This window comes from Mobula hypostoma, chromosome 22, assembly GCF_963921235.1.
Source record: "Mobula hypostoma chromosome 22, sMobHyp1.1, whole genome shotgun sequence".
In the NCBI taxonomy this organism is placed as follows: Eukaryota; Metazoa; Chordata; class Chondrichthyes; order Myliobatiformes; family Myliobatidae; genus Mobula; species Mobula hypostoma.
In genome coordinates, this window is record NC_086118.1 from 1,872,525 (window position 1) to 1,894,233 (window position 21,709).

A 21,709-nucleotide genomic window follows, 5' to 3' on the forward strand; every position below is an offset into this window, starting at 1 on the left:
TCTCTGCGATTTCACGCACGTCTGCTCTTACCCCATCCTCCCGCAACCCTACCAGGGATAGGGTTCCTCTTGTCCTCACCTACCACCCCACCAGCCTCCGCGTCCAGCACATAATTCTCTGCAACCCCCGCCATCTCAAATGGCATCCCACCACCAAGTACATCTTCCCCCCACCCCACCCACTTGCTGCCCTCCACAGGGATTACTCCCTACGTGACTCCCTTATCCATTTGTCCCTCCCCACTGATCTCCCTCTTGGCACTTATTCTGGCAAGTAGAACAAGTGCTACACCTGCCCCTAAACCTTCTCCCTCACTACCATTCAGGGCCCCTTCACCTGTGAGTCTGTTGGGGTCATATACTGTGTCCGGTGATCCTGGTGTGGCCTCCTGTATATTGGTGGGACCTGATGTAGATTGGGAGACAGCTTCACTGAGCACCTATGCTCTGCCACCAGAAAAAGCAGGATCTCCCAGTGGCCACCCATTTTAATTCCACTTCCCATTTCGATACGTCTATCCATGGCCTCCTCCACTATCGTGATGAGGTCACACTTAGGTTGGAGGAACACCACCATATATTCCATCTGGGTAGCTTCCAACCTGATGGCATAAACATCAATTTCTTGAACTGCCAGGAATGCCTCCCCCTCACCATTCCCCATCCCCTTTCCCATCCTCTCACCTAATCTCCTTGCCCGCCTATTGCCTCCCTCTGGTGCTCCTACCCCCTTATCTTTCTTCCATGGCTTTCTGTCCTCTTCTCTCATACTCCCCCTTCTCCAGCCCTGTATCTTTTTCAGCAATCAACTTCCCAGCCCTTTACTTCATCCCTTCCCCTTCAGGTTTCACCTATCACCTTGTGTTTCTTTCTCCCCTCCCCTCACCTTTTAAACCTACTCCTCAGATTTTTTTCTCCAGTCCTGCCGAAGGGTCTCAGCCCTAAACATCGACTGTACTTTTTTCCACAGATACTGTCCGGTCAGCTGAGTTCCTCCAGCATTTTGTGTGTGTTGCTTTTGCCCCCATCAGTTGTTCTCTGATAAGTGCTCTTTCTCTGTGAGAAATTTAACAGATTGTTACAAGTTTTTGCAGTTCCCTTGGAAGTTTCAAAGAAGTGGAGTACAGCCTGGCTTTGTGATTTGTGTGTTGTGTTTAATCTGTTACTTTGTTTCTTGTTTTATAAATATGCTGCATGTTTACTGTGTCTTAATATATTGCTTTCTTTCTTGTTTCTCCATATAATTGGGTTTAGGGATGACTCATTTCATACTGGCCATATGAAATCTGAGTTGAAATTTGGTAGAACTTTGGGCAAGTTTGTTCTGGATATGAGATGCCCACATTTCAGAGGGAATTGCGTATTTGAGGAGCAATCCTTGTCATTCTGTTGTTTTTGTGTTTTCTCAGTGCCTGTGACTGATCAGGACCAAGTGTATTTGTATCTGCGTACATTACAGAATGGCAAAGTGGTGAATGCTGATTTGTGGTGGGAGATCCTGTTATACATGGCGTTCAAATTTACACACTGGACCAAAGGGTCACCTTGCTGAATTTTTATGTGGACTCTTTACTACATCACAGAAGGGAAAGCACTGATATTGATCCCTTTGATGACAAGAAAAGACTACTGGTATCTGGCTTCTTGGGTTTTGGTTTTCTGTTTTGAGGGAGCTGGGAGAGAGTAATCTATTTCAGTCACCTTCAACACAGAGTATGATAACAACCTTAAGGAACTGGAGCCTTAATAGCCCTGGTGGAGCGAGTGCTTTAAGAGCTGGTATTTCCCTGTGTACAATTTATATAATTGGAATGTCCTGATTTCCCCACCAAACTGAGAGTGTTGGTGTAGGTGGTATGTTGAGTACAGGTACAAGGTGCAAGGTGGATGGCAAGTATGAGCAGAAACAGTATATTGGGATGGCTGTGTCTACACCAAATGGTGTTGTAAAGCTGGGCACTTGCTGGAAGCTGAATAGCACTTACTGGATATGCAGTTCCTAGGCCTACCTGTTGTTCCCACAGGGTGGTGTGGTTAATATGAGGTGCTGTATGTACGCCACCCCAGTGCCCTGGATGAGCACCTTGTGAGAGGGCTATTACAAAGGAAGGGTGTTTTGAATGATAGCCTTTCTCAGCATGGTAAAGCCAGACCATCCCAGGAACTGATGCTGTACCGTATAGCCTACAGTATAATAAGGGACTACTTTATCTTTTAGTAACATGTCGCTGAATGCACTATTAGGCGCATATTGAGCATGTGCTATTAGGCGCGTATTGATCTATAAGTGTGTGCCGAGTTTGGTTTCTGCCAGTAAAGAACCATGAACCTTGGCTCCTGTCTCCAGCATTTTTATTAATAGCATTGTTGTGTAACCAGGCCACCTACACACAACAAATTGGCGACATCGAACCTACATCGTATCGGAACGCCGTGTTTTAATTGATAACGACACTCGGAAGAAGAGCGCAAGGAACGAGCCAAGGAGCGGGAGAAGGAGGCAGAGCAAGGCTGCGAGTCTGAAAGGAAGCGGGAGCACATCCGGAGTCGGGAACGTCGGGAGACCAAGAGACACAGTCGGAGCCACAGCATGTCCAGCCGAGACCACAGCCGGCGCTGACCCCCAGGGGCTGAGAGTCTGCCTGCCCCAGAAGGGAGATAAAAAGGAGCGACACACACATCTAGATGGAGTGCGCTCATGACACTAGCTAAAAAGGACACGTAAGTCAAAAAAAGAAAACAAGGGGAAAACGGGGCTAAACTAACATGACAAAGATGGCAATGATTGGAACCATTACAGCATTTAATAGTGGCATTGAAGACTGGGCAACTTAAATTGAAAGAGTGGAGTTATATTGTGAGGCTAATGGTGTCAAGGATGAAAAGAAAGCCACCATCTTACTCAGTATTATGGGAGCAAAAACATACTGGCTGCTATGGAGCTTGTTAACCCCTGAAAAGCAGCTGACAAAACATACAAGCAAATAGTAGACACTCTCCAACAGCATTTAAACCCCAAACCACTGGTCATTGCTGAAAGATTTAAATTTCACAAACGGAATCAGAGAAAAATGAAAACATTTCTGAATATTGTGCTGAATTGCACAAATTATCAGAACATTGTCAAATTGGAGCTGGTCTATCAGATGCACTGAGGGACGGGTTAGTGTGTGGCATGTACTGTAAAACCACACAGAAGAAACTTCTGTGTGAAAGAGACCTTACATTAGAGAAGGCGCTGAACATTGCAGTATCAACGGAAACAGCGGCACGGAGTGCTTCAGAGATACAACAAAAATCTCTGGAGTGTGCTACGAATAAAATGTCACTGAACAGAAATGAAGGAAAGAAATATTACTGTTGTGGGAACATGTCACATGACCCTGATGACTGTTGGTTTAAAGAGAAAGAATGCAGAAACTGTGGCAAACTGGGCCACACTGGCAGAGTATGCAAAGCTAGTAAACAGCAGAAAAAGGACAAAATACAGAGAAACAAAAAACCCCAGAAAGGAAACCACAACAATGTACACAAAATGGAAGAAAGCAGTTCTGATGAAAATAACTCAGATGAAAGTGAATTGCCTTGTCTGCAACTTCACAGCGTGAAAGAGACAGATGATCGAAGAGTAATATGGATCACTCCACACGTGGTGGGTGTGAGACTGAAAATGGAGTTGGACACAGGCTCAGCTTTAACAGTGATCTCTGTACACAACTACAAATGCTGCTTTCTCACATACCTCTTAAACGAATGAAACTACTGCTAAAGACTTACACAGGACAGAAAGTGCGTCCCAAAGGTAAAATTAAAGTGACAGTGACCTACGGAGACAAAACACAGCAGCTGAACCTCTATGTTCTGAAAAATGGAGGACCACCATTGCTGGGACGGGAATGGCTCAGGAAAATCCAGTTGGATTGGCACACCATCAAGGCACTAGATGTGTCAACAAAGGAGGGCAGCTCGGCGGGGAAGATTTCCGCAGCTCTCCTCTCACCCATTGTCGACTATTACAATGACGGGGAGGAGCTAGACAGCATCAACCATGAGGACGAACGCAGTATCTGTGGTCCCGACTCGGATGAAATACAGAGGATGCAAGTGAGACAGATATTGCCAATAAGCAGGACGATGAAGACTACCTGGAAGTAAAAGAGCAGATGCACCAGGAGAAATTGACACCTCTCAAAAGACAGCCACAGCAGTTACAGGAAGGCACTTTGCAGGAGCATCAGAAAAGGATGAAGAATCTAGATCAACAATACAAGGAAAGAGTATGAAATGCTGAGCTTTTTCTGCAACTGGAGACAGAACAAGTGGAAAGGAATTATATTAAAGAGAAGAAAGCAGCAGTGAAGGAATTTGAAGATAAAAAGATTGAGTTAGAAGAAAAGAGAAAGATGATTGAGAATGAGAGGCTAACAATGGAACTCACAGGAGATTCTATGGAGGTAAAGCCAATAATGACTAGGAAACTAAGGAGGAGACCTAAATGACTCTGTTCCAATTACAGACAAAAGACAAAAACCTGCACCTGTGCAGTTAAATTACTTGTTAACAGATGAACAGATAATGGAAGATCTGCGAACTCCCAATAAGCTTAAATCTCCAAAAAGACCAGCATCTCTGTCTTCTCCTGAGCATCTTCCCAGCACTCCTGCTGAATCACCAGCGCAAAGATATGAAGCATGAATATAAGATGGAAAGTTATATTACGATAAGAGATGGTATCATAAAGGTCAGGCTATCTATTTGGAAGCTAAGGAGAATGCAAAGATTGGTTGTGTAATTAGCTCAGTTGGAACAAATGAGATATGGGTAAGGAAGACAAGTGATAGCACAAAGATGCGTATATATCTAAGACAGCTGCACAGGGGAGTCTTCATTATACAGAGCCGATCTGCTGCCTTGAACTCTTAGCAAGTTGGAGGAGCACATCTTCTTAACCCCCTATGCTCAGAGGTCAACCTTTCATGACTTTTATATGGAAATCTGTATTAAAACAAACAAGTTATTGACAGACGTTACCCGGAGAGGCAGAGAAGACTTTCCCTTCCCCGAGACTTGAGTTATAAATGGGTCTTAAGCCAAAAGTACAAAAAAAAGGCTTGTTATAATTTGATATTATTAAGTTACTAAGTAAACAAATGGTAGGCGTTTGTATGTTAAGGGTAAACATATTTGTTTAGCATAGCGCCCCAGTAAAAAAAAAGTTGATACACGTTTAAAATAAAAAGGGGAGGAGTGTACCGTATAGCCTACAGTATAATAAGGGACTACTCTATGTTTTAGTAACATGTCGTTGAATGCACTTTTAGGCTCATATTGAGCATGCGCTATTAGGCGCGTATTGATCTATACGGGTGTGCCGAGTTCGGTTTCTGCCAGTAAAGAACCATGAACCTTTGCTCCCATCTCCAGTGTTTTTATTGCTAGCATTGTTGTGCAACCAGGCCACATACACAACAGATGCCTTGGATTACCTGCTCACAAAGAAAGGTGTCACTTATACCGTTATTGGTTAGAGATGCTGTACCAACACTCCTGATGGGTTAGTGAATATCACTCACCTGGCTGATCACTTCTCAAGGGTCAATATATAAAATTAAGTGAAGGACCAGCTCATTGGCTATTACACTCTGGGCTTGGGCTGGTGGCTTTTGGGGCACAGGGAGGCTGGTGGACTACCATAGTGTACTAGGAAGTGACTAATGGGTTTACAGTACTGGGTATTGTACTCTTGTGATACATATAGAACCCAGTTGGGAGTTTGTGAGAGTCTTACTAGTCTGAGGATTGGATCATCACGTTTTTAACTTTCGAGGGGTGGTGTGCCCTGTGGGGACATGCCTTATTCTGATTGTCGAAAGTTGCTTCCACTGTAATTGGTTAGTCTAGAAACTGCAGCTGCTTTTCCCATTGGATAGCTGCCTGGTGTCCAGTTTCTAATATCCCAGGTATGTAAAATGGTATGTGGAAGGGGCTTGCTCTCTTCCTCTTTTGTTCACTTTAACTAAGTATGTTTGTTGAATATAAGTGTGTTTGTTGAGTATTCAGTTTTGTAGTGTCTGTAACGGGGAGCATAAATGCTTAGTCAAATTTTTAATGATTAATATACCTTTTTGAAGTCAGTTTCCTGTCTCACTTGCCGGACCTGTGAACCTGATTCAACATTACATGGGCATATAACGTAAAACGAAGTGGTCTCAACACAGAGAGACACCACTAGTCACCAGCAGCCAACCAGAAAAGGCTCCTTTTTCCCCCACTCTTTGTCTCTTGCCAATCAGCCAATGCTCCATCCATGAGCTCTTAATTTGTTAAGCAGCCTTACATGTGGCACTGTGGTAGAAATGGTTAAAACTGGTGTATGATGGCACAGCTGCACTTAAAAGATTGCTGATGCATGTCGAGAATAACCTTGGATGATAAGTGCAGTACCAGGAACTCCAACTAATAAGATACTAGACCCATGGGACCAGGAGGGAGGATGCAACTGGGAGTAAATTTAAAGGCATTCGTTAGTCTTGCGAAACCATGGATCTGCGCCTGGAAAGTCTTCACTCTCCAGGGCGCAGGCCTGGGCAAGGTTGTATGGAAGACCAGTGGTTGCCCATGCTGCAAGTCTCCCCTCACCATGACACCAATGTTGTCCAAGGGAAGGACATTAGGACCCATACAGCTTGGCACCAGTGTCGTCGCAGAGCAATGTGTGATTAAGTGCCTTGCTCAAGGATACAACACGTTCCCTCGGCTGGGGCTCGAACTCACGACCTTCAGGTAGCTAGTCCAATGCCTTAACCACTTGGCCATGTGCCCACATGGGAGTAAATTATGAGTCCTTATGAGTCGTGATAACAGGGAGCAGGGAGAACTGTTAGACTTGCATTCAGAAGTAAATCATGAGTCCTGATAACAGGGAACAAAGAGGACTGTTAGAGTCACGCTGAGAGACAATTGACATGTCTTTTAAACGATTGATCATGTACTGACTGTGGAATGCTAAACAAAGCTGTGTGAAGTTGTTTGTCTTGCTGCATAAATATGAGCTTGGTACGACTTAAAAATCAGAGTTCTGGTGGTGGTGGAGACTGCTGTAGACTCTCCATGATATCATGTTAATAAACTCTTAAAATGGAACTCAAAGTCATTCTGGTGTTCTCAGCTAGTGTCTCCTGGACAGGCACCTTGTCTAAGGCCTTCTGAAAATCCAAGTACACAACATTCACTGATTCTCCTTTGTTTATCCTGTTTGATATTTCTTCAAATAATTCCAACTGATTTGTCAGACAAGATTTTCCCTTAAGGAAACCATGCTGACTGCGGCCTGTTTTATCATGTGCTTCCAAGCACCCCAAAACCACATCATTGACAATGACTCCAACATCTCCTCAACCATTGAGGTCAGACTAAGTGGTCTATAATTTCCTTTCTTCTGCTTCTGTCCCTTCCTGAAGACTGGAGTGACATATACAATTTCCATTCCTCTGGAACCATGCCAGAATCAATTGATTCTTGAAAGATCATTACTGATAGCTCCACAATCTCTTTTAGCCCCACAATCTCTTTTAGCCACCTCTTTAAGAAACCTGGGGTGTACACCATCTGGTCCAGGTACCTTGTCTACTTCCAGACCTTTCAGTTTCCCAAGAACCTTCTCCCTAGTAATGACAACTTCAAACACTTCTGCTCCTTAATACTCTTGAATGACTGGCATACTGCTCGTGTCTTCTGCAGTGAAGAATGATGCAAAATACTTAATCAGTTCATCTGCCATTTGCTTGTCCCCCATTACTACTTCTCCAGCATCATTTTCCTGTAGTCCAATATTTACTCTTGCCTCTCTTTTACACTGTATGTATCTGAAGAAACTTTTGGTATCCTCTTAATATTATTGCTTCGCTTACTGGAGTATTCCATTTTTCTTACTTTATGACTTTTTTGGTACCTCCTGTTGGTTTTTAAAACCTTCCCAATCCTCTATCAATTTTGGCCAGCTCCTCTCTCGTCTCTGTAATTCCCTTTGCTCCACTGTAATACAGATACATTTGACTTTAACTTCTCCTTCTCAAATTGCAGAGTGTATTCTATCATATTATGATCGCTTGTCCCCTAAGGGTTCTTCTACCTTAAGCTCGCTAAACAACTTCGGTTCATTGCACAACACCCAATCTCAGAATAGCTGATCCCCTACTGGGTTCTACCATGAGCTGCTCTAAAAAGCCATCTCACAGGTACTCTAGAAACTCCCCTTCTTGGGATCCGGCACCAACCTGATTTTCCCAATCTACCTGCATATTGAAATCCCCCAAGACTATCGTAACACTGCCCTTTCAACATTCATTTTCTATCTCCCATTGTAATTTGTAGACCACAGTCAAGGAATCTGTATACAACTCCCATCAGGATCCTTTTACCCTTGCAATTCCTTAGCTCTATCCACAACGATTCCACACCTCCCAACCCTGTGTCACCTCTTTCAAATGATTTGATTTCATATTTTTATCAACAGAGCCATGCCACCCCCTCTGTCTACCTGCCTGTCCTTTCAATATGTTAAGCTCCCAACTATAATCTTCTCTCAGTCACGATTCAGTGATGCCCACATCATACACGCCAATCTGTAACTGTGCTATGAGTTCATTTACCTTATTCAGTATACAGTACTGCACACATACAAATATACCACCTTCAGTCCTTATTCACTCTTTTTAATTTTGTCCGCCTTTTACATTGCAACTTATCCTGTTGACTGCAATTCTGCCCTATCATCAGCCTCTCCTTGCTAGCAGTATCAATACACACTGCCTTTTTGTAAACCAACAGCCTCACCGTCAGCGCTGTCACTCCGGTTCCCATTCCCCTGTCAAATTAGTTTAAGTTTTCCTGGTACTTTTCTCCTAATGACAGAAACTAGTTTATGTCCCTCCTGATATCAGGCCCCTTGATCATCTACTACGTTGTGAAGGTCAATCCAAGGTAATTATTTAGAACTCTGCAAATTTTTCCTATTTGCCAATATTAATTCCTGTCTGATCCACTTAATATAGAAACATAGAAAATAGGTGCAGGAGTAGGCCATTTGCCCCTTCGAGCCTGCACCGCCATTCAGTATGATCATGGCTGATCATCCAACTCAGAACCCTGTACCAGCCTTCCCTCCATACCCCTGATCCCTTTACCCACAAGGGCCATATCCAACTCCCTCTTAAATATAGCCGATGAACTGGCCTCAACTATTTCCTGTGGCAGAGAATTCCACAGATTCACCACTCTCTGTGTGAAGAAGTTTTTCCTCATCTCCGTCCTAAAAGGCTTCCCCTTTATTCTCAAACTGTGACCCCTCGTTCTGGACTTCCCCAACATTGGAAACAATCTTCCTACATCTAGCCTGTCCAATCCCTTTAGAATTTTATACGTTTCAATAAGATCACCCCTCAATCTTCTAAATTCCAGAGTGTAAGCCTAGTCCATCCAGACTTTCATCATATGAAAGTCCTGCCATCCCAGGAATCAATCTGGTGAATCTTCTTCGTACTCCCTCTATGGCAAGAATATCTTCCCTGCTCCTGTACTCGAATCCTCTTGCTACGAATGCCAGCATACCATTCGCCTTTTTCACCGCCTGCTGTACCTGCATGCCCACTTTCAATGACTAGTGTACAATGACACCCAGGTCGGCCACCATTCAGATAATAATCTGTTTTCCTGTTCTTGCCACCAAAGTGGATAACCTCACATTTATCCACATTAAATTGCAGCTGCCATGAATTTGCCCACTCACCTAACCTATCCAAGTCACCCTGCATCCTCTTAACATCCAGCTTTTATTTTGACACTCTCTTCCTATATATCTGGAAAAGTGAATTGTCCATTTTTGTATTTGCTAACCAGTCTTGTGCTCCAGCTTTTCCCTCTACAAATTACAAGTCCTTTTTATTTTTTGCCCTTTCCTGTTACTAATTTTTGCAATAATTTACACCTTTTTTCCTCTCCAAGGTATCTTAGTTGTGATCAAAGTTCAACAGCTTGAACTATTAAGCCCCCTGATGCTGCCAAACCTGCTGGATATTTCGAGCAGTCTCTGTTTCAGGTTTCGAGCAACTGCAGCCCTTGTTGGTTAAAGCCCAGTGGAATACAGAGGGGACATAAGTCAGCACATCTTCTTACGTAGACTTGTGAACAACATAAAGCCATTGCCTGGAAGGTTGGTGAGACAGTTGTATCAGTACCTTTGAAAAGGCATTAGCTGGGCAGTCCAGAGAAAGCACCCTGCAGGCTTCCTGGGGAGCAACCTGTGGGTTCTCTGGAAGGGATGGAGAATGGGGACTCGCAATTGTATTCTTCCACACAACACTGGAGGAACTCAGCAGGTCAGGCAGTATCAGTGGAAACGATGAGTCGACGTTTCGGGCCGGAACCCTTCGTCAGGACTGAAGAATGAAGGAGGACGGAGATCACAGAGGGGGAGCAGTGAGAGAAGGTCTCACTGAACTCCTGTCGAAGAGAGGATTTAAACTTCTTCAGGGTAGGCATACCTCGAAGAGACTTCGCAGCAGAGTAACGAAGCGTAAACACAAAATAATCTGCAGATGCTGTGATCAAAGCAAAACTTACAGTACGCTGGATGAACTCAGCAGGTCGGGCAGCATCAGTGGAAACGATGAGTCGACGTTTCGGGCCAGAACCCTTCATCAGGACTGAGGAATGAATTGTATTCTTCCAGGAACCTGTCTGAACTGAATGGGCCTAACAGCCTGTTCCTATGCTCAGACCATGTTCTATGAAAGATAATTTGGCTATAACAATCATCTAAATTTAAAAAGGCAGACCAACCAACATCAACTTAGGCATTGGATATGGGCATCAATGGTACCCAAGTCACTACAAATCTTTAGCAGCTGGGGTTTACACAGGAATAGCAACAGCCTGTGATATATTGTGCAAGCTATTCAAGATCAACCAGAACCAGCAAAGGGAATTGCTACTGGCCGCAGGGCAGAGTTGTGTTCTGCTATAAAGCCCTCTAATGAGATCTGGGAGAAAGCATGGGTACCTCACAGATTCACTTCAACCCACTAAGGAACAAAACCATTGACTTTAACTGTTTTACTTGCAATCAGGAACAGGGAGGACCTTTTGATGTCCTCTTTAGAGCCAACAAGATTTTCTGAGATCTGATTGTATGCACGCTTTGGGGAAGAGCGACTCTGTGGAACAGAGTTAACTCTGAGAATGTTCAAAGCTGCCGAGTTCTGGAAAACTTGGGCAGAACCTTTGGATGGACTAGAATGAATGAATTGAATGAATTGGATGAATTGAAAGTGCAGATTGTTGGTGGATGAATTGAAAGTGCAGATTGTTATTAGTGTGTGCAATAAAGGAACAGCAGTTATAATGAGTGACTTCAATCTACATGTAGATTGGGTGAACCAAATTGGTAAAGGTGCTGAGGAAGAGGATTTCTTAGAATGTATGCGGGACGGTTTTTTGAACCAACATGTCGAGGAACCAACGAGAGAGCAGGCTATTCTAGACTGGGTTTTGAGCAATGAGGAAGGGTTAATTAGCGATCTTGTCATGAGAGGCCCCTTGGGTAAGAGTGACCATAATATGGTGGAATTCTTCATTAAGATGGAGAGTAACATAGCTAATTCAGAAACAAAGGTTCTGAACTTAAAGAGGGGTAACTTTGAAGGTATGAGACATGAATTAGCTAAGATAGACTGGCAAATGACACTTAAAGGATTGACGGTGGATATGCAATGGCAAGCATTTAAAGGTTGCATGGATGAACTACAACAATTGTTCATCCCAGTTTGGCAAAAGAATAAATCAAGGAAGGTAGTGCACCCGTGGCTGACAAGAGAAATTAGGGATAGTATCAATTCCAAAGAAGAAGCGTACAAATTAGCCAGAAAAAGTGGCTCACCTGAGGACTGGGAGAAATTCAGAGTTCAGCAGAGGAGGGGAAAGGGCTTAATTAGGAAGGGGAAAAAAGATTATGAGAGAAAACTGGCAGGGAACATAAAAACTGACTGTAAAAGCTTTTATAGATATGTAAAAAGGAAAAGACTGGTAAAGACAAATGTAGGTCCCCTACAGACAGAAACAGGTGAATTGATTATGGGGAGCAAGGACATGGCAGACCAACTGAATAATTACTTTGGTTCTGTCTTCACTAAGGAGGACATAAATAATCTTCCAGAAATAGTAGGGGACAGAGGGTCCAGTGAGATGGAGGAACTGAGCGAAATACATGTTAGTAGGGAAGTGGTGTTAGGTAAATTGAAGGGATTAAAGGCAGATAAATCCCCAGGGCCAGATGGTCTGCATCCCAGAGTGCTTAAGGAAGTAGCCCAAGAAATAGTGGATGCATTAGTGATAATTTTTCAAAACTCGTTAGATTCTGGACTAGTTCCTGAGGATTGGAGGGTGGCTAATGTAACCTCACTTTTTAAAAAAGGAGGGAGAGAGAAACCGAGGAATTATAGACCGGTTAGCCTAACATCGGTGCTGGGGAAACTGCTGGAGTCAGTTATCAAAGTTGTGATAACAGCACATTTGGAAAGTGGTGAAATCATCGGACAAAGTCAGCATGGATTTGTGAAAGGAAAATCATGTCTGACGAATCTCATAGAATTTTTTGAGGATGTAACTAGTAGAGTGGATAGGGGAGAACCAGAGGATGTGGTATATTTGGATTTTCAAAAGGCTTTTGACAAGGTCCCGCACAGGAGATTAGTGTGCAAACTTAAAGCACATGGTATTGGGGGTAAGGTATTGATGTGGATAGAGAATTGGTTGGCAGACAGGAAGCAAAGAGTGGGAATAAATGGGACCTTTTCAGAATGGCAGGCAGTGACCAGTGGGGTACCACAAGGCTCAGTGCTGGGACCCAAGTTGGTTACAATATATATTAATGACTTGGATGAGGGAATTAAATGCAGCATCTCCAAGTTTGCGGATGACACGAAGCTGGGCGGCAGTGTTAGCTGTGAGGAGGATGCTAAGAGGATGCAGGGTGACTTGGATAGGTTGGGTGAGTGGGCAAATTCATGGCAGATGCAATTTAATGTGGATAAATGTGAAGTTATCCACTTTGGTGGCAAAAATAGGAAAACAGATTATTATCTGAATGGTGGCCGATTAGGAAAAGGGGAGGTGTAACAAGACCTGGGTGTCATTATACACCAGTCATTGAAAGTGGGCATGCAGGTACAGCAGGCAGTGAAAAAGGCAAATGGTATGCTGGCATTTATAGCGAGAGGAATCGAGTACAGGAGCAGGGAGGTACTACTGCAGTTGTACAAGGCCTTGGTGAGACCACACCTGGAGTATTGTGTGCAGTTTTGGTCCCCTAATCTGAGGAAAGACATCCTTGCCATAGAGGGAGTACAAAGAAGGTTCACCAGATTGATTCCTGGGATGGCAGGACTTTCATATGAAGAAAGACTGGATGAACTGGGCTTGTACTCGTTGGAATTTAGAAGATTGAGGGGGGATCTGATTGAAACGTATAAAATCCTAAAGGGATTGGACAGGCTAGATGCAGGAAGATTGTTCCTGATGTTGGGGAAGTCCAGAACGAGGGGTCACGGTTTGAGGATAAAGGCAAAGCCTTTTAGGACTGAGATTAGGAAAAACTTCTTCATACAGAGAGTGGTGAATCTGTGGAATTCTCTGCCACAGGAAACAGTTGAGGCCAGTTCATTGGCTATATTTAAGAGGGAGTTAGATATGGCCCTTGTGGCTACGGGGATCAGGGGGTATGGAGGGAAGGCTGGTGCAGGGTTCTGAGTTGGATGATCAGCCATGATTATAATAAATGGCAGTGCAGGCTCGAAGGGCCAAATGGCCTACTCCTGCACCTATTTTCTATGTCTATGTCTATGCCTATGTCTAGAATGGGAGGTACATGGGATGACACACAAGACACAAGGTCGAGCTGGAGAAGTACTGACTAGGCAGCTCAGTTGTTGCAAGTACTGTGGATGGCGAAAAGAGCACATGAAAAGCAATGCCCTGCATGTGTGCACAAGGTGGTCGGACAATCACTTGTCCAAAGTGCACAATGAAAAGGACATCAGACTTCAATGGAGGGACTAGATCAGTCATGCAACGATAGTCATATCCAGAGCACCACATAACAAATGGGGTGAGTTCTGTGGAATGAACACCCATCGTGTTTGTCTACCCCAAAACAACAGCACACTGGAAACAATAGTCAATTAGAGTAGGAGCTGCCCAGCCCAGAAACAGGCCTTTCAGTCCAACTCATGCATGCCAGTCAGGTTGTCTACCTGAACTAGTTCCTTTTGCCTGTGTTTGAACCACATAACTCTAAACCTTTTCTGTCCATGCAGCTGCCTACGGAGGGCAAGTTATTGGGTATATTTAAAACAGAAGCTCACAGGTTCTCAATTAGTAAGAATATCAAAGATTACGAGGAGAAGGCAGGAGAATGGGCAAATAAATCAGGCAAGATGGAATGGTGCAGCAGACTCAATGGGCTAAATGGCCTTATTCCGCTCCTATGACTTATGGTCTGTGGCCTCTACTGCTTCCTCAATTGACTCAGAGCCGTGGGCAATACCCTCCTCAGCAAACCCCCAGTCTTGTGAGGGATCCTTTCCACTGTCTCCAATGCTTAGCCAGTTTACTGGTCTGGAAATCCAGTAGCTTGGGCACTTTTTTGTTCCTTGGTGTAATATATCATTTGAATGTTTCAGATTGGACTCTTTCACCACACATTTGCATATTTACCTTCGGGTGGAGTCTAAATTTCAGTTTCATTAGTCAACATCACCTGAATACTAGTAAAGTGCTTTTATTTAAAAAAAAACAAGAAAAAAAGAATTTAGAAGGGCATGCACCATCAATGTGGATGTTCAGTAAAGACTATGAACACTGTGAATCAAGGGAAATATATGGTGCATTTTACCATAAAGATGCCTCAACCATGCCAACAAACGATAGGATTGGTAAAGCTTCACCATGGCAGGATTCTGGAGACAGCCAAGATAGACTTACAACTCCAGAAGAGCCAGAGATGTGCCACCATTTAGAGTAAACTGGAGGCAGACAGGATACAGAGTGACATGCCTTATAAATTGTTTTTTATAATTTCCAATTGTTCAGCTGGAAGAAGATGAACCACAATCTTCAGGATTTGTGCTGTAGACGCAAAGAGGGTTGGTGGGGCCGGGGGGGCGGTTGTGAGGCCAGAGGGGGATAGATGAATATTTTGCACTAACAAATCAAATTTCAGATGATATTTATGTTCTAACTTTTCTGACTGTGATGGGTGCAAAACAATTTTATTTATTGTTCAGTCCAGTGCAACCTGCTAGGCCTGGCAATAAGCCTTATTGGAGATAGGGCCACTACTCACCTAAACCCTTGATTATTGCTGAGAGGTTTAGATTTCATAAAAGGAATTAAGAGGAAAGGGAGTCTATTTCACAGTTTGTGGCGGTGCTGAAGCAATTGTCTGAATACTGTGATTTTTGGGAGTCACATTACGTGATAGACTCATATATGGTCTGTGTAGTGAGCCAATTCAAAAATGTTTGCTTACCGAAGACAGACTAATATTACAGAAGGCAATTGAAATCAGCACATCTATGCACATGGCAGCTAGCCAGGTACAACGACTAAACACATCTCCCCAAGTTCATAAAGTTTCTACTGACTTTAAGAATAAGACATCTATTGGCAAAACTGGGCATTTGGCAAAAGAATGCTGGTATGAGGATTTAGATTGCCAAAGTTGTGACAAAAAGGGATATACAGTATTAAATGTGTCCGTAAAAGTAAAAGGACACTGTCAATCAAAAACACAGTAATAAAGAAAGATGACTTTTGGAAAAACAAAAAGAAACGTGACCAAGTTGGAGCATCCTGAGGACAGACTGAGAGACTCGCACTCTGTGGTTGAAGAAGCTTTGTACGTTTACTCTGTTTTAGAACACTAAGATGGCTACTGGGTGACCCCGTGGTTGGATGGAGCCACAGTGAGGATACAGGTGGACACGGGTGCTGCAGTATCGCTGGTGTCAGATGGTTTACAAAGAGAGATTGCAGCATCTCACCCCAGAAGGGGCAAGGTGAGGTTGTTCCAGTGAGGAGAGTTGTACATGTTACAGTGGAGATTAAAGAACAGAGAAAGAAACTTCTGCTGTACATTGTCAAAGGTCGTTTTCCAGCACTTCTAGGCCGCTCGTGGTTGCAGCAGCTCAAACTCATTGGAACAAAGTACACTCGACTGGTGGGATCACTGGTCTTCATGAGGTATTGAAGAAACACACAGAAGTATTCGGGGGCACTGGGCAATTCTTCTCTGGTCAACAGTTTACACTACTGACAGATCGTTGCCCCTTCATGTCAATTTTTGGGGCATGTACAGCTATTCCTTCCCAGGCTACAAGTCGAATGCAACACTGGGCTCTGCTACTATCTGCACATCAGTATGATATAACGTACAGGAGGCCTGAGCACCACTCGAATTCTGATGGACTATCCAGACTTCCCTTAGCTGTTACAGCTCCAGAATCATTCCTGAAAGAGATCTTTTACTTTAAGGAAGCACCTACAGCACAAGTCTGGAGGCACACATGTACTGACTGCTCAATCTCCAGACACACTGTATGACACGCTTTCAAAATAACAAATTTTCAAATTGAAAAAAGCATGTTCGATCCTATATTAAGAAACCAGCAAAGACGAACAATCTTGTAGCGAAAGAAACTAACGAAACTAAAACTAACGATATAATGAAATAAGCAAAGTATAATAGAATGCTCTAATTAGCAAAATAGAGAAATTAACGGTCAACAAAAACATATCAGCCCAGTTGCCTCTAACTCTCAACTGGACTAAACTGGCCTAAAACAAAGTGAGAATACCTAACTATACTTATTTGCTTCTACCACACCCCAACACACGTGACAAATTACCCATAATAAACTTTTTCCCAAGGCTGAAATGGTTGCCACAAGAGGACACAGATTTAAGGTGCTGGGGAGTAGGTACAGAGGAGATGTCAGGGGTAAGTTTTTTACTCAGAGAGTGGTGAGTGCGTGGAATGGGCTGCCGGCAACGGTGCTGGAGGCGGAATAGATAGGGTCTTTAGGGAGACTTTTAGATAGGTACATGGAGCTTAGAAAAATAGAGGGCTATAGGTAAGCTTAGTAATTTCTAAGGTAGGGACATGTTTGGCACAACTTTGAGGGCCTAAGGGCCTGTATTGTGCTGTAGGTTTTCTGTGTTTCTGTGTTTTTAAATGCACAACACAAAATACAGACAGACGTTCAGATGGTTCCTACAATTCCTTTAAACATTTTATATCCGTGGAACACACACAAAATGCTGGAGAAACTTAGCGGATCGGGCAGCATCTATGGAGGGGAATAAACAGTCAACGTTTTGGGCTGAGAGCCTTCATCAGGACTGTAAGGGAAGAGGAAAGATGCCAGAATAAGAAGGGGGGGGGCAGTGGAGAGAGGGGGAGGAGGACAAGCTAGAAGGTGATAGATGAAGCCAGGTAGATGGGGGAGGGGTGATGAAGGAAGAAGTTGTTAGTGGAAAAGGTAAAGGGCTGTTGAGGAAGGATTCTGATAGGAAAGGAGAGTGAACCCTGGGAGAGAGGGAAGGAAAAGGGGCACCAAGGGAAGTGATAGGCAGGCGAGAAGAGGTAAGAGACCAGAGTGAAGAGGAGTGAAGAGGGAAGAGAGAGGGGAAAATTATTGGAGGTCAGAGAAATCATTGTTCTTGCCACCAAGTTGGAGGCTACCTAGAGGAGGAGACCGTGAGAATAGGAATTAAAATGGCTAGCCACTGGGAAATTCTGTTTTTTGTGAATGGAGTAGAGATGCTTGACAAAGCAGCTCCCCAGTCTATGTTGAGTCTCACTAACGTAGAGGAGGCCACTTGGGGAGGGACAAATGGACAAGGGAATCACATAGAAGTGATCCCCGTGGAAAGCCGAGAGTGGGGTGGGGGGGAGAGAGTAGTGTTTAGTGGCAGGGTCCCATTGAAGGTGGCGGAATTTGCGGGGAATGACTTGCTGAACGTGGAGGCTCATTGAGTGGTAGGCAAGGAAAAGAGGAACTCTATCCCTGTTAAGGTGGCAGGAAGATGGACGAGTGCAGGTGTTCAGGAAATGGAGGAAATGCAGGTGAGGGCAGCGTCAATTTGTAGGAAGGGAAACCCCATTCTTTGGAGAAGGACATCTTTGATGTTGAAAGGAAAGCCTGGGAACGGATGTGGTGGATATGAAGGAACTAAGAAAAAAGGAATGGCTTTTTTTTTTAAACAGGAGACAGGGTGGGAAGAGGTATGGTCAAGATAGTCATGAAAATTGGAAGGTTTATAAAAGATGTTGGTTGATAGTTTGTTTCCAAGGAGGGAGACAGGGAGATTGAGAAAGGAGAGAGAGGTGTCAGATATGGACCAAATGAATTTAAGAGCAAGGTGGAGGTTGGAGGCAAAGTTGGTGAAAATGACAAGCTTAGCATGGGTGGATGAAGCAACAATGCAGATGTCAATGTAGCGAAGGAGGAGTTGGGAAACCTTATCAGGAAAGGCTTGGAACATGGACCATTCCACTTAGCCAATGAAAAGGAGGCATAGCTGAGGCCCATGTGGGTGCCCGTGGCTACCCCTTGAGTCTGGAGAAAGTAGGAGGAGCCAAAGAAGAAACTGTTGAGGGTGAGGACCAGTTCTGTTAGATGGAGGAGGGTGGTGGTGGAGGCTAACTGGTTCAAGTCTATTGTCGCGGAAGAAGCAGAGAGCTTTAAGGCCTTCTTGATGGGGGATAAAGGTGTATAGGGACTGGATGTCCACAGTAAAATGAGGTATTCAGGACTAGGGTATTGAAAGTTGTTGAGGAGATCAGGAGCGTGTGAAGTGTGACGGATGTAGGTGGGAAGGGACTGAACCAAGAGCGATAAAATGGAGTCGAGATATGCCGGCACGAGTTCAGTGGAGCAAAGTACAGGCAGAAACAATGGATCTTGGGTAGGAGGTAAGGGAACTAGGGGGTTGGGGGCAGTGGATGGGAGATCTCCTGAGTTGATGACACCACCTAAATGTTTTTTTAAATTTCATTCAATCCATTTGGTGAAGACTGATTGAATTAAAGGTGACCCCTCAATGGCCATCACTTACTATTTGTTGTCTCTCCCTCTTCTTCCAACGTAAATGTGCATTTGCTGCTGCCATGGCCTCAATGACAAAAGTTGTGGTCATATAGCTGCAGGAAGAAAGAATGTTAAAAGATCCGCTAGGCTAAATGGAAAGGGCTTCTAACTAACAGTTACCCTCATGCAGTACTTCATGTATAAACTACACAAACACACACATTTATTCCTCAATAAATCAGGTGGTAACATCCAAAAATCAGCAAATCAGCAAAGGACAGATACCAGAATAGGTTTGGAACATAGATCGTTCCACTAAGCCAACAAAAAGACAGGCATAGTGAGGACCCATACGGGTGCCCATGGCTACACCTTTAGTTTGGAGGAAGTGGGAGGAGCCAAAGGAGAAATTATTAAGAGTAAGGACTAATTCCGCTAGACGGAGCAGAGTGGTGGTAGAGGTCTGGAATCCAAAAAGAAGCGGAGAGCTTTGAGACCTTCCTGATGGGGGATCGAAGTATATAGGGACTGGACATCCATGGTGGAAATAAAGCGGTGGGGGCCAGGGAACTTAAAATCATCGAAAAGTTTAAGAGCGTGAGAAGTGTCACGAACATAGGTGGGAAGGGATTGAACAAGGGGTGATAAAACTGTGTCGAGGTATGCAGAAATGAGTTCGGTGGGGCAGGAGCAAGCTGAGACAATGGGTCCACCTGGACAGGCAGGTTTGTGGATCTTGGGTAGGAGGTAGAAATGGGAAGTGCGAGGTGTGGGAACTATAAGGTTGGCAGCAGTGGATGGGAGATCCCCTGAGCGGATAAAGTTGGTGATGGTGTGGGAGACAATGGCCAGGTGCTCCTTAGTGGGGTAAATTAGAGGAGGTATCCGCGAGTTCTCACTGTGCCTCGGCAAGGTAGAGGTCAGTACACCAGACTACAACAGCACCCCCCTTATCGGTGGGTTTAATAGTAAGGTTAGGATTAGTGCGGAGGGAGTGGAGAGCAGAGCATTCCGAAGGAGTAAGGTTGGAATGGGAACAAGGAGAGAGAAACAGTTAATGTTTTTAAGTCATTAACCATGAGGACACCTTCAAGGAACGATGCCTCAAAAAGGCAGCATCCATCATTAATCAAATCAAGTTTAATTATCATTGAACCATACATGGACACAGCCGAATGAAACAGTGTTCCTCTGGGGCCAAGGTGCAAAACATACACAGCACATTCAAAACAGCGAGCAAAAGTAAAATTCACATATATGGGCCAAGACCCTGAGCAAAAACATGTCCCACAAATTGATGGTACAGTTCCCTGTAACCCAGTCTGTCACTCCACCGATCGAACGCTAGGGGGCAGCACCGACAAGAGGCCAACCCACAACTGACCGTGGATGCCAAGCTTCACTGCCTCATACGTCTCATCACCTGGACTGCAGCAGCAGGAAAACCAGCAGCTTGAGGCCTAGACCTCGCTACAATTGAGGCTACTCAGCCCGAATCCTGTCTCACCACCAAACAAGGGAAACTGGCCTGCAACATCTTACATTATCAATGTTCAACAGATAACAAAAGAAACATCCAAGGCAATCATCCGCGTTTACACTGCATGCTACCTTCGCGCACCAACTCCAAAGCCTTTAAGTAGCAGGCATCAACAGCATCTGCCCCCAGGTCAGCTTCTTCGAACCAAATCCAGCTTCTCCTCCCACACGCCAGCTGGCTACGCCAATTAACCAGCAGTTCACTGATGAGGTTGACCTGCAAAACCTGAAGTTCTTGGGGTCCAGTATAGTCTTGCAATCATAAAAAACGTATTTAACAAAGGAAAAAAAACACCTTTGGTTGCTCCCCACCCCACCACCTCGAGAGACTGCTTCATCCAAATGTGCCACCACATTACCAGAATAAGGTACAAGAACCTCCCATCACCCAAGTCATAGCTTGATCTCATTGTTACTATCAGGAAGGAGGAAGGGGGTACAGAAACCTGAAGGCACACAGTCAACAATTCAGGAACAGCTTCTTCCCCTCTGCCATCCGATTTCAGAATGGACATTGAAGCTATGAACACTACCTCAAAGAGAAAGCCACTGTTGAAAAAACTCACCTGAAATCTCAGCTAGAGTTTGCCAGAAGGCATCTGGGAGACTCTGAAGTCAGCTGGAAGAAGGCTGTATGGTCTGATGAACCCAAAATTGAGCTTTTCTGGCCATCCAGCTAAACGCTATGTTTGGCGTAAGCCAAACACCGCACATCACCAAAAACACACCATCCCTACCGGGAAGCATGGTGGTGGCTGCTGTGGGGATGCTTCACTGCAGCAGGCCCTGGAAGGCTTGTGACGGTAGAGGGTAAAATGAATGCAGCAAAATACAGGGAAATCCTGGAGGAAAACCTGATGCAGTCTGCAAGAGAACTGCAACTTGGGAGGTGATTTGTTTTCCAGCAAGACAATGACCTCAAGCATAAAGCCAAAGCTAAACAGGAATGGCTTAAAACAACAAAGTTAATGTCCTGGAGTGGCCAAGTCAGTGTCCAGACTTCAATCCAATTGAAAATCTGTGGC

At 44.3% G+C, this 21,709-nt stretch overlaps 1 protein-coding gene across 2 annotated transcripts in view; it reads right to left on the minus strand.

The window, feature by feature from the left end:
• Positions 1-21,709, minus strand: part of tmem104 (transmembrane protein 104) — a 214,292-nt gene that overhangs the window by 129,480 nt on the left and 63,103 nt on the right. For both annotated transcript variants that reach the window (XM_063030861.1, XM_063030862.1), the window contains exon 4: positions 19,174-19,258. In XM_063030861.1, the coding sequence (XP_062886931.1) occupies positions 19,174-19,258 (85 nt within the window). The remainder of the gene's footprint in view (positions 1-19,173; positions 19,259-21,709) is intronic.